Source organism: Sinocyclocheilus rhinocerous, unplaced genomic scaffold (assembly GCF_001515625.1).
Source record: "Sinocyclocheilus rhinocerous isolate Xijiao unplaced genomic scaffold, SAMN03320098_v1.1 scaffold2020, whole genome shotgun sequence".
Classification (NCBI taxonomy): domain Eukaryota; kingdom Metazoa; phylum Chordata; class Actinopteri; order Cypriniformes; family Cyprinidae; genus Sinocyclocheilus; species Sinocyclocheilus rhinocerous.
Genome location: NW_015661988.1, coordinates 55063 through 69739, shown reverse-complemented (window position 1 = coordinate 69739; position 14677 = coordinate 55063). Strand labels below are relative to the sequence as shown.

At 36.5% G+C, this 14677-nt stretch overlaps 1 protein-coding gene across 1 annotated transcript in view; it reads left to right on the top strand.

The window, feature by feature from the left end:
- LOC107727057 (AT-rich interactive domain-containing protein 5B-like) overlaps window positions 1–14677 on the top strand; it is a 38945-nt gene that overhangs the window by 12844 nt on the left and 11424 nt on the right. The window contains exon 3 of the mRNA XM_016536819.1: window positions 200–434. Coding sequence (XP_016392305.1) covers window positions 200–434 — 235 coding nt within the window. The remainder of the gene's footprint in view (window positions 1–199; window positions 435–14677) is intronic.

Genomic DNA, 14677 nt, shown 5'->3' with positions numbered 1-14677 from the left:
GAAACAATAATGTACAGTATGTGGAAAATAATGTGTTTTTTTAACCTTAAACCGCATAAACACATTTCATTAAAACAAATACACAAAATAATTGTCTTTTTAGCAACATCATATGACCCCATTAGGAATTTAAGAGTGTTTTGCCTGGTTTTGCCACTATAACTATGCCCTTCCTCACTTTGCATATTTCTCTTAATAGGATGAAGTTATCGCTGTCTCTGAGAAAGTCATAGTGAAGTTGGAGGATCTGGTGAAATGGATGGTGGCGGATGTGTCGAGTTGGAACAAGGGTCTGCAGGCCATACCCCTGAAACCCACCGTGCTGAAGGAGCTCGGCAAAAACGGCCAGAGAGAAGCGCTCCACAAATACAGAGAGTCCACGCTCAACAGCGGCCTCAACTTCAAGGACGTCCTCAAAGAGAAGGCTGAACTCGGTATACAGCGTGATTTCTCATTTCTCACAGTCCCTGTTTGGCACATGGCACCATTTACACGAGCCGTACAGAATAATGATTTGATTATGGCAGTATTCTTTATTGCAGCTCGGCATACATTGAAAGCATTTAATTGCACAAATCAAGTAAGCCACTTCACATATGCGTTCAAGTAACATTCGAGAAAATAATGCGGTGCTTGTCACGACTAACCGCCTGCAGATAATAACATGGCTTGAATGTTTTTCCTTACGAGCATCAAACCTATTTTTTACGGGGAGTAGAAACTTAAGTGATTGTACAAGACACAACAAGAAAGTGTTTGAGTTTGACACTTGTTTAAACAGGCAGGGTGTCGCCTCTGCATTCATCTCCCTCTACGCTTTTTCCTTCTTTGGTTGTTTGTGTCCCTCATTAACTGAGAACAATATGGTGTGTAAATGCTCATTAATGTGCAGACGGATCACACCCAGTGTGATTACACTTCCTGTGTGATTGCTCAGTAAGGATCTGATTTATCAAAGCATTGTATGTTTAGTTTTTTTAGCTTCGGCTCAGTTTTGGCAATCAAAAACTAAACATGTGCTCATACTTTGTATATTTTGTGTATTTTAAACAGGAATACCTGTGTGCTTGATAACTAAACGAAACGGGGTCAAACTCTATTTTGTGTAATGAAGGATTTATTAGCCGTTAAGAGTGATATCACATGAGTTGTTATATTTGCAACTTTGTAATCCAAGAGTTCTTTACCAGTGTGTGTGTATATAGAGCACTGTGTGAATTTACAACCTTATGAATGTGTCATTTTGGCTGCGCTGAATATGACTAGAATATTAGCCATTTATTAGTACTAATTAAGCACATATTAATGCCTTATTCTACATGACCTTATTCTGCATCCCTAATCCTACCCAATACCTTAACTTAACAACTACCTTACTAACTATTAATAAGCAGTGAATTAGGAATTTATTGAGGGAAAAGTCGTAGTTAATAGTGAATAAGTGTTACCGAAATGATTTCTGTAACTAAAAGTGCAAATACATATCATATAGATCTATGGATTATCATGTAAAGGCAGGAAAATATCAAGATATTTTTTTAGCTATATTGCCTAGCCTAGGCAGTCAAAAAGTCCAACCAGGAATTTCCACAAATCTGCAGACTCTGTCTTTCTAACAGGCAGAATCCGATTGCAGAATCCCAAAGAATCCATTTTCAGTGCATAGCATTTCGATAAGTTCTCAAGCCGGTTAAAAGCCATTGAAGGGCTAAATATACATATCAGCCCTTTCAATTTGGTGGATATAATAATTATGCAGCACTAGTGGATGGATCTTTTTGCTATGCCAGTTACTGGAATTTGCATACGGCTTTGTCTCGAAGCGTGGAGGTGAACATGCTCTCAAGTGGCCTGATGTATGAGGTTCCTATGAGATAGAAAAATCAATAATGGATGCTTTGTCACTTATGTGCAGGCTACAGCTGCGAATGACAATCAATAGCTGCACAAAAAGATCTGTGATTTATTCACTGTCAGTCCTGCTGCAACCTTATTATTTCTTTGTGTATTGTGAATGTGCACAATGTAATTTGTAATGCTAATAAGTCACTTTTTAATGACTCTACATGAGAGTGTTTGTGTTTTCAGGATGCTAAATGGATTTACTAAGAGTACCTCGAGATCCACTTGATAAGAAAACTATTCTGGCACAGAACCATTCTGGCTGTTTGGATTATTCATAAGGGCAGTTCTTTCAATATCAGACTTAGTCTTTTCATTAAAAATAAAGCATTAAAGGGGAAAACAAATATTATTTTCATAATTTACTCACTCTCATATTGTTCCAAACCCATATGACTTTCTTTCCTCCATGAAGTAAAAAAAGAGACATTTTGAAGACTGTATCAGCCGCTCTTTTCCATGAAATCACAATAAATAGGAATATGAGCTTTCAAGCTTAAAAAGGACACGGAAGCACCATAAAAGTAGTCCGTGCAACGTGTACGCTATATGTCTCTTAAAGGGATTCCCAAATATTCACTCCCATGTTGTTCCAAACCTGTAAGAGCTTCTTTCTTCTATTGAACACAAAAAGTTGACGGTAGCCATTGACTTCCATAGTATTTTATTCCATACTATGGAAGTCAATAACTGTTTGGTTATCAACATGGTTCAAAATATCTTCTTTTGTGTTCAAAAGAAGAAAGAAACTCATACAGGTTTGGAACAACATGAGGGTGATTAAATGATGACAGAATTTTCAATTTTGGGTGAACTATAGCTTTAAATCATAAGATAGCTTTGTTTGACGAACAGGCCAAAAATGAAGTCATTATTCCATGATAATAACGGCTGTGACTGAATTTTTGAGTTAAACTCGATAACTGAACCAGTACAGTCTTTCAAAGCTTCATTCATTGCAATTTAATGGAAAAGAGCAAGTAGTACATTCTTCGAAATTTCACCTTTTGTGTTCTACAGAAGAACATACAGGTTCATACAAGTCATACAGGTTCGGAATGACACAAAGGTGAGCAAATGATCACCGAAAATAATTTTTTTAGCAAACTGTATGTTTAACTGAAACTTTTTTTGAATTGACCACTTATCTTACCTTTGTACATCAGTTTATTATTGAAAGGTGTAATACATTATCATAAATTACGGGGTCACAGAGGAAACTCGTTTACTTTTGAATATGAGATCAGAGGTGGTTATGAAATGAATTTGGGCTGAGGAGAATGATTCACCAACATGATTTGCTTTTTAATTTTTGACCTGGAGCATTTTAACGCACCCTTTCTCAGGTTAAGAAAGAAGTCTATCTGCAGGTGATATGAAAATTGTGCCAGTCACTTTTGAAACAGCACTGTGCTCGTTGATGTAAAATAAAAAGGCATTTGGCTAGAATTGATGCTGAATAAAAAGCTGCTTGTTCACTTGCACAAATAGGGAGTGTATTAATAATTAAAACAGGGTTTTTTCACCGTCTGGTATGTGGATGACAGCCAGTGAAGGACTGCCAAGAAAATTGTGAGGGGATGTAAAAAAAAATACAGTTTGTAATCAGTTGAAACATTGTTTATCACCTCTATTGCAATATATTTTGCCATCAGGGAAGGGCTTAGTGTCTAGAAATCTGACATAAACTTTACGCTCTGATTTGTGAAGTCTGCAATAATTAGATTTTAAAAGCTCCTGCTTTCGATAGAGGGACTGCAATAATTTTAGCCGTGTCTCGAGGGAAACAAGAAGATAGCTATAAGGATTCTGCCATATTAGGCTCCTGTCAGAGCGCTCTGGGACGCTGCATAATAATAATGCAGATCTTTGAACTGCCCTTGAAAGTGCTGTAGATTTAATGATGTTCCGTTTTGGTTCCACCCTCTCCATGCTTTTTGTGGCTTTCAAAAATATCACTTTCACTGCAGCTACACATTTCAAGAGTATGCAAGGATCACGGCACTGTTCCAGTTAATGGGGAAGAATTTTTTGGAATACGTTTGCAGATACACCCAATAAGCGCCCAATATCTTGTAATATATCAGTCTTGTAGCAAGTGCACATTTAAGTTGCTAAACATGTGTCGAGTGACTGCAATTAGTTTTTAAGTCACATTCCATTTCACCAGTAACAAACTCGAGCAGATTTTTGCTCAAATTCAGCTGCCAAGTTAGTGTCTTAGATGGAGGAAAAAAGGTTTAATGGCTCTCGCTGAAGCTGAACCGAGAAAAAAAAAAAGGAAAAGAAAAACAACTTGAAATTGACTTGATGCATTCTTAATCTCGTAATTAACATATCTCCCCTCTGGCCTTGTTACGCAGTGTGATGAAGTTTGACTTTGGGATATATTGCTCAAATTAATTCTCGTGATGGTAGCGATACCTCATCTAATTTCTGCTTTGGTTGCCGACATCAAAACCATTCAGGTCACAGGAAGGATGGTGCTGTCTATCTGTCTGTTTACTTGTCTGTAAGCCTGCACTTTTGTTACTGGGTTCAGTTTAGGTTCTACAACTAATATGATATATATTATATATATGATATATAAGAAGACCACTGAAGAGTCGTTGTCTTTGAACAATGGCTGGGTGTTATCAGATGCACCGTGTGATCAGAACCCCACCCTGCTGTGCTATCTTTGTATGATATGGGACATAATGAGCATACGGTAACTCAACGCCGGATGGGGAATCTTTAAGATGATCAGGTGTTGATTTGCACGGAGCGTGAGAAGTGGAAATGTCTCGTATTTTCAGTGCCATTTGAGAGATCGTTTGCGCAGCACCTGGAGGGTGGTGATATAATCACAAGTGGCTTCTCTTTCACGGCGGATGTGATGTACCTGCTCAATTATAGCCACCGTAAAATGAATAGAGCCTAACAACACTCCTGACAGAAAGTATTCACTATGAAACAGATTTGTCTATCTATCTATCTATCTGTCTATCTATCTATCTATCTATCTATCTGTCTGTCTGTCTGTCTGTCTGTCTGCCTGTCTGCCTGTCATTTCATTTGATTATCTATTGTCTGTCTGTCTGTATGTCATTTCATTTTATTCTCTATTTATTTAGCCGCTGTAAAATGAATAATAGAGCCTAACAACACTCCTGACAGAAAGTATTCACTATGAAACAGATCTATCTATCTATCTATCTATCTATCTGTCTGTCTGTCTGTCTGTCTGTCTGTCTGTCTGTCTGTCTGCCTGCCTGCCTGCCTGTCTGTCATTTCATTTGATTATCTGTTTGTCTATCTATCTATCTATCTATCTATCTATCTATCTGTCTGTCTGTCTGTCTGTCTGTCTATCTGTCTGTCTGTCTGTCTGTCTGTCTGTCTGTCTGTCTGCCTGCCTGCCTGCCTGCCTGTCTGTCATTTCATTTGATTATCTGTTTGTCTATCTATCTATCTATCTATCTATCTATCTGTCTGTCTGTCTGTCTGTCTGTCTGTCTATCTATCTATCTATCTATCTATCTGTCTGTCTGTCTGTCTGTCACTTCACTTGATTATCTATTGTCTGTCTGTCTGCATGTCATTTCGTTTGATTATCTCGTCTATCTGTCAGTCTGTCTGTCTAGATTGATTATCTATTGTCTCTGTCTGTCTGTTGTTTTGTTTGATTATCTATTGTCTGTCTGTCTAATGTTTATTTTGACTATCTATCTATCTATCTATCTGTCTGTCTGTCATTGCATTTGATTATCTATTGTCTGTCGATCTAATGTATCTATCTGTATCTGTCTATATATTTTACTATATTTATTTGACTATGAATAAATGTTATAAATCTTTGTGACTATCCAGCTATTCCTATATCTCTCCATTTGATTCCTTCCTACTATCATGGAGTAGTAAAAGTGGCATTTTTTATTATCTGTTGAGACTATATGTTTGTGGAGCCTCATTCTGGGATCTCTGTTTGAGACAGCTTTTGGCTCATTGCATTCTGGGGATATCGGCTAGAATCTGTCTGCTAAATGACATACATATCAAAAAAATGAATGCTGCAGTTGATTTGTGACAAGAATCTATGTGAATTTCAGTTTCATGTTCTGAAAAAGGCAATCCACGTTGTGCTGACACTGGCAGGGAGAGCGAGGCTAATGCGAAGGAGAGTAAAACAGATGACACGTTAGCTTTAACAGTCAGGGTAATATATTCTGGGCTAAATACAAATGATGTTGCTAACATGGAGATCCTGAGCAGGAAATTGTGTCCTATATTTGAGGCGCAAGTAACAAAATGCATTATTATGTATATAGAGCATATGTACATTGTTGTAACATTTTAGAAAAAACAGGCTTGTTTCAGCATTTGCTTTTCCATTCTGCAGAATTTAGATGTTATTTATAAAAAGACATCACCATACTGCCAAAGTAAATGAAAAGGCGCTTTGATATTTGAATAATCTATGCTACAGAAACGAATGTTCACTCTCTTTATACTGATTTAGATTGCTCTGTTTGTTCTGCTCTCAATCCAGGCGATTATTTCATTCTTCGTTTTTTTTCTAACCGTCATGTTTTTCTTATTGGCAAGCCTGCTGGAAGTTTACAGGGCTTATTGTCCATTAGAGCTCTCTGATCTTCTTATATCGCTGCTCTCTGACTGAATCCAGGCACCAGAGCCAGCGTTTCCAAAACTGTGGAGTGGGAATTGAAATGGAAAAAGCCTGTTGGTTCACTAATAATGGCAGAGTTATTTTTTAAACACAAAACAGGGAAAGAAGCCGTAATCATCGCCCAAACGTATTTGTCTTTGTTACTTTATCCCGTTTTCGTCATATCCACAAGGCAAGACTCCCTGAGCTGAAGTATGCGAGGTGAGATAGCGTCCGTGCCAGCAGACAGTCCAACAATGTGCACGTCTTCCAGGCCTGACCTTTGAGGAAATGAATAGTTTTATTGTCTGTCCATTACAGAGCCTGAAACAACAGTCAAGTTATTAACATTACTTAAAATTACCCCCCCCCCCCCCCCAAACCCAACAACCTGAAGCTGAACGGAAAGAGGAAAACCATAGCAAGAGTTGCCAACAACAGATGGAAAATAAGTGTTCATTTGTCTTTTAGGAGCATTGCATTATATGTTCTCAGACAGCTGCATTTGTTCCTGTGAAGGAAATTCAAATAAATGTTAATGCAGTGTGGTGATCTTTTCTGAAGTTCGTCACCCACTCCGGGCAGCTATTGTGGAATCTTATATTTTAAAGCGAGGGGGCCGGCTGCGTTTGTCAGGAAGCACAATGTGGCTTATTGTGGTGTCTGGTGCCAAGCCCCAGTCACTCACGATGACTAATCTGTTATTATCGTCAGCCAATCATTTCATGTCTAGTAAGCTTGGGGGGAGTTGTGAAATTCAAGAAGGCCTTCCTTAAATATTAAACATCTCGGACTTTGTGCCGTTTACATCTCTTAGGCTAATTAATGCCCTATTTGCTTGCAGTGTCCTCTTGCTAATTCATTTTGCTTAGTCATATGGCTCTGAATATTGTGTGCATGTGGGGTTTATTTATTTGCTAATCAAATTCATTCCACTCAAGAGTTTTATCTTAACCCTATATAAAGCCTACTGTGTCATATTTGACACACAAATTTCTAAGGCCTCTAAATTATCAACATGATCAAAACTTTGCTGAAAAACCTGTTGTAAACCATCTAAAATGTGCCTTGTGTTGCCTGTTTAATAGATTATATTTTTTTAGCTTTATACTTTTAGTAAAAGATCATATTTTTAGTAAAAGGCCTTTCAGTATAATTCTAAACAGGTCCAGCTTGTGCTCGTGGCTCACATGTCTTTTTGCTGTGAAATCTTTACTGATTTTTATAAAGTAAGTGTAAGAATAACTTTTATATTGTTAGTAATATTTCAAGATTGAACACACCGGACTGAAGTTGAACTTAGGTTCACTTGATTATGCATAATTTTTTTTTAATCATGTTAAAAGTATCAAATATCAGACATCAGGCTTTTTGAGGAATGTTTGTTTGATCAACTCTTAATCACCATTGTATTGCAATGCTGTGATCATAAAATGTATATAAATATTATCTTAAGGCAAATTATTTATACACATTTTGTCTAAAGGTACAATACATTTTGTACTGTTTGTCAGGCTTTATAGGGTTTATATCCAGAAAATTGTCCAGGTTGCATTATATACCTGACTACATTTAAAATACTAGGCAATGCTGTGATCATAAAATGTATATAAATATTATCTTAAGGCAAATTATTTATACACATTTTGTCTAAAGGTACAATACATTTTGTACTGTTTGTCAGGCTTTATAGGGTTTATATCCAGAAAATTGTCCAGGTTGCATTATATACCTGACTACATTTAAAATGCTAGTTTTACAAAAAAAAAAAAAAAAATTTAATTATGTCAATAATTATCCCCCCTTCATGTTCTTTGTTTTTCTTCTGTGGAACACAAAAGGAGAACTTAAATTTGTCTCTGTTCCTCACACAAAGCTGTCATATGACTTCAGAACACTTGAAATATAATGTACAAATCATATAGGCTTCTTTTATGGTGCTTTTGTCATTTTTGCAACTTGACAGATATGGTTTCTATATATATGTTTGTGTTCCATGAAAAAAAAATGTACGCATCTGACACAAGGGTTGAGTACATGATGACAGATTTTTGGGTGAACTATTCTTTTAAGTTGGTTTCTTTCTTTGCATTGTTAAATTCAACCTCATTGATGTTTTTTAGAGGATGTGGTATTGCTCTCGGGGGGCTGCTCTCAAACCCCCAGGTGATTTGCACAAGTTTGCTGAAAAGGAAGACAGCAGCATGCGTTTAAAGAGTAGAGAAACCATGTTCCTGTAAGCTGATATTTCAGTGGCTGGAAAACTCCCTTGAACTTGGATTTATCAAGTTAGCTGTTAGCCCATTGAGACAGTAGAACAAAGATGCCCTTTACTGCTGATCTGAGACCAGTTGCCCATGGAAACATTTTTTATACAGCCTCAGTGGCCTATCAGCAGCCACCTCTCACCCTCTCTGCCTCGGGGCAGTTGTCGGTTTGACCTTTAACCTCCAGTGAGTGTCGGTGCTGCTTAATAACAGCCATTAGTGAATGCTAGTGTTTCCTTTCTTGTCATCGCACGTACCGCGGCTCTTTGAGTTTAAGCGTAACAACATGGCACCTCTCAGACATGTGGTATCTAATATCCAGCGAGCTAAACCCTTTTGAGTCTTCAGAGTCAAAGAATCTGTTTCCTCTAGAATAGAGCTAGGCGATATGGTAGAAATATGTAAACAAGTGGAGGTTTTGTTATGGTATAGTACATGTTGCATTCTCAGCATTGCCACAAGGGGCACTGTAGCATTAGCGTAAAATTGTTGACATGTTTAAAACTAGCTACCTGAATAATTACACTGTTTAACAGGGGTGTAATGATGCATTTTTATGGATGAAGTGACTAATGATATGATGTATTAATGCAGTGTGTAAAATTATTATTTTTTTTATTAATTCGAAGGCCCCGATCAGACAGAATGTGTTTTTCAGGTTTGAAAACGCGAGGCGCACCGCACTGCCTTTTTTTCTTTTTATTCATGTTGCTAAGGCAACCACCGAATCAGCTGTCCTGTCAGTCTAATCAAGGATTATAGCATGAGCGCTCTAAAATCTTTGGTTTGCTGTTAAGGAAATTGTCATATTAGCAGAAACTAAAAAAAAATATACAGCTCCAGGTAACGATTCGATTGGACAGTGGAAATAAACGTGAATGACATTGCGCGCTTTTCCGCTCAGAGTTGATTTTTTTTTTTTCAACTTCAGGCGCTCAGAGCACTCCTACAGAAACGCGAGGTGCAACAGGCAGCTAAAACGGGAGGCGCTCGGGGTGCATAAACAGCGTGCAAAATGCTCACTACCAATAATAAAAAAAAAATTTTAAAAGGCGCCTCTCACTGCAAAAAACGCGTGCTGTGTGATCGGAGCCTAACAATGCCTGAGAATGCAACATTGTTTAGTGCCGTTATCAAATGTTGTAATTATATAAATATGCAATCTGATGTGAGATTGCAGATTGCACAAACAACCATAAATATTAGTATTGTAATTGCTTTTTTGTTGTATAAAATATAACAATAAAGTATTTCATAATAATTTTAATTTTTAAATATATTTATAATTATTATTATTGTTATATTATTGTCAGCATGCTGCTGTCTTCCTTTTAATTATTATTATTATTATTATCATATAATAAAAAATATCTGAAATACTTTACAGTTTAATTTACAGTTTAATATTATAGTAGTATTGGTTTATAGATTTAATTTGTAAAATTTTATTTAAATGAATTAATGAATAAATAAATAAATAAAATGGCAGTTAGATGCATTTCCCCTATTTGTTCTGCCTGTTTTTGATTAAATAAATTCTATACAGTTTCATGGCAGGTAAAACATATTTTTCCAACTGAAGGTCCAAATAAAAAGGAAGAAAAAAAAAATCTAATTAAATGTGTGCCACTATAGTATCACCAAAGAGAACTACAAAAATAATGATTGTGTGTGTGTTTTATTTTTTATTTGCCCCGATCCCTCCCCCAATCTGCCATTGGTCAGATGAAAGGATAGCCCCGCCCCAAACTTATTCCACTGGTTGAGCAATTGCTGTTGTGTTCTGCTAGGCAAGAATATTTTTATTGCACCACTGAGAAATTTTTTTTTCTCAATTTATTTATTTATTTATTTTCAGAAGAAATAAGACGACCGCGTTTTTTCAGATGTATTTCCAAGAAAAAAACATCGTCTTATATTCGGGACAATACGGTATATTGGGAAAATACTGTTACCGTGATATTAAAATAAGATTAATATTTCGGTTATACTGCATCCTGTCAGACTTTTGGATCCGTTTTGCCCTCGTAGTTCTTCCTGTGTTTCCTTATATGGTCTTTTTCCTGTTCTTGTTTAGTTTGATTGCTTTATGATTCCTTGCACCTGTGTTTAGTTCCTTATCATCCTGTGTATATAAGTTCCTGGTTGCTCTGTGTTCCTTTGTCGGATCTACTCGTTAGTTACGTGTGTTTGTGCTTTTCCTATGTTGGATTATTCCCCTGCGTTTTCATCATTAAAGACAGTTAAAGTTTATTCATGCCTCCTTCGTGCTTCCAGCAAGACACACCGTGACACATCCATACTGAACATATATTTTTATCATTTTAGATATCTCTTCAAAAAACTAGCAATAAATGAGAGCTACTGCCTATATCAGCATGCTTTTTTACGGTTGTGTTTTTTCTTTCATAGCGCGGAACCCCGCGGTTCAAGATGGACGGTGATCCTTTAATAAGCACGCTCTTTGTGGCAGCTCCTAGAATTATGAATGATTAATTCTTTGGACAATAATTGCAAAGGTCTTGTCTACCGCTGACTGCAGATGAAGAAATCAGCACAATAGTGCATTGATAGGATACTATCTTCTTATCCTCTGTCATCTAATCCCTCCTTTGTGTCACCCTCAAAATGCTTTTTAATTAGTTTCATTGGGTAATGCGCTTCTTTCCCTCTGTCTGTGGCTATTGTCATCATGTTGAGTCACATGAGTGCCGCCTTTGTCTCCAGGCTTCCCAGAATACACTTGCCATTTCCCGTGAACAAGCGCAAGTTAATCGCTTTGACATACGTGCCTCACGTCGTCAGTGTTTGACTGCTGGATATTGAAATTTGTTGTTAAAATAAATAAATACAGGCAAATATGTTGTGTCGAGGATGTTATGGTACTTACGAGCATTCATTGTTTAAAAAACATTTGTGTATTATTCAGAAAAAGTAAATGTAGGTTTATGTAAGAATATAACATGTAGAATTAAATACTGTTTTGCATTTATTTTTTCATAAAAATTAGCTATGCTCAGCTGTTTTTCCTGGTTGCATCAAAGCCTGGCAATGTGTTAATCTGTCCCTGTCGTGCTTATGGATTTCAGAAATGAAAGCTCCTTTATTTCCATTGTTTCGGACTCGACTGGAGATCAATTCTGGGGTGCCACTCAAAGGGCCAGATCGGATCTTTTGTAGTACGTACGAGAGATGTTCCATGATATCAGGTCTTGAACAATTCATGAGAATTTTGCAGTACACATTCAATTCCCACGACTCAAGCTCACAACTCTGTGAACCGCTCGCTCTGTCATTCTGCTGTATGTTGCACACAGATATGCTTGTTATGTTGCATGAAAGATATATTTCTAGAAAAAGAAGGCATCTGTTTCAGAGATACTGAATGCAAATGCGTTCGATGCACTCTAGAAAGGTTTAGCTGTGATTTGTTTTTTTGCGTAATAATATCACAAGTGTGTAATCTTAGTAACCGAATAGCTTTAGAAATAACGTGTTTTGGCAGCTTGAATCAGCCAGTGTATTAGCACTTACAAAAGGAACCATTTATTTTGAGCCATATAATACTGCTATGACAATGAACATTTTTTGGTATAGACTTATTAAACATATAATTAGTCTGTGATATTTATATAATATATTTATATATTAAAATGATACAAAACTAAAACAAAATATAAAAACAGTTATAATGTGAAATATTAATTACATTAATTAAAAAAAATATTATTTTTTTAATCAGCCAGTGTATTAGCACTTACAATTGTTCAGTAGCCATCTCTCCAGTCTTCAGTGTCACATGATTCTTCAGAATTAATTAATTATTATAATTTGTAATAATTATGATTAATTATTAATATGCCAATTTGCTGTATTATTAATATGCCAATTTGATATATATAATATATATATATTTGGATATCGATACTTTTTTCAGGAATCTTTCAGGGTGAAGGGTCAGCATTTATTTCAAATACAAATCTTTTTTAAAGATACTAAATATATATATATATATATGTTAGTGTATATTGTTTCTAAAATGTTGCAATATATGACATACAATATGATTTATTTGATGCAAACAAAACAGCACTTTGAACAGATTCCATTAGTTTGAACCGATTCAGTTAATCAAACAACCGATTCAGTTAGTTTGAACTGATTCAGTTAATCAAACTCATATTTGAACCGATTCAATTAGTTTGAACCGATTCAGTTAATCAAACTGAACCGATTCCATTAGTTTGAACCGATTCAGTTAATCAAACAACTGATTCAATTAGTTTGAACTGATTCAGTTAATCAAACTCATAACTGCTGACCACTTAAGGTCAGAAACACTATTAAAATTATTAGGAGGCATTGCAGATCTAGTCTAATTGCACAGTTTGGGAAACTATTTAAATATTTATGTTGCTTAATTTGATAATGCTTGCAAAGTAATCACAGATATATGGGTAATATTCTGTTATATTGCTAGAAATCTGTATTTCCTTTTTCTTGAGCACATAATGGCAAGTGATCTTTCTTTCTCTGAAACAATATCTGTGTCTTTTGTTTGTGGCTGCACCTTGTTATTCAGTTTTCTGTATAGAGGCATTATTAGAATAATATGCTCAACATGTCTCTCTTCTTGTCTCTTCAGCAAGTAGAACATTTTGACATAACCAAATTTGTTCTACACTGTCTTGTTGTACAAGAGCCATTAAATGCAAAGTTTGCTGTGTGGTAATCAATAATACAGACATTTTTATTTGGAACTGGTCCCTCTGTAGGAATATTAGTGCTTTGGCTTGTTGCTAGGGAGCAACACGAATTGTGCTGGAACTATAGCGGACGAATGCCCACTGCTGTAAAATATCGACAGGTGCCATAAATCATCAACAAATGGTTTGGACATCAGGGGATATCCTGGAAAAATGGGCTCAGGGTAATTTAAAGAGTAAGAGTAATATCATAGAATTATGGGTAGAGTTGTGCCACCCACATCTGTATCACAAGTGAATCACAATATATTGGGTTTAATTATCAAGTGATTCCTGTGGAACGCAAGCAGCAATCATACAACCTCACCAAAGAAACAGTTTCAGTAATTGAGTGCAGGAACGCTGTGTTTTTCCAAAGCGCCCACTCTCTCAGTTCAATGTTTCCTCTCAGTTTGGTGAAAATATCATACTGTGTCCGTCATGGAGTCAATGAGAGGCTTGTTTGAAGGGTAATAGTTGAATCGTGAATGCTTCTCGGGGTTTTTAATGTGACTCTGGACCACAAAACCAGTCATAAGGGTACATTTTTAGATTTATACATCATTTATACAAGTAATGCTGCGTTCAAGTCCTCCTGGGACGTTCGTACTTACGAGTTGACAAGTCGTAATAACGACGTCAGGTGCGTTCAAGTCAGTTTAGTCGGCACAAGATGGCGGTGTACCTTCTTTTAATAAATTACAAGAAAATACAACAGGGTCTGCATTTTTTGACTTGGATTTCAGCTGCGTAACAAGAACATGACCAATTTAAGTTTACAGGACAACTAAACTATCAATTTAAACAAAAAATTTACCGTCAACTACACACGTATTGCATCCATCGATTCCGCCATGTTTCTCATTGACACGCCCCCAACTCGAAAACTACGACTTTGTGGTGGCGTTCATGTGCGTTCAACTCGTAAATACGATCTATCCGACATGACTTGAACGCACCACAAGTCCGGCTCAAACATGTAAGGCCGGAAAACATTTCCCTCAGCAGTGGCCATCATTACAGGTGTTTCTATTTACAGGTGTTTCTATTTTTCTATTTGCCATAGCAGGCTACAGCATACATGACCCTAGTTACCTGTGGTTGGCCTGGCCGTG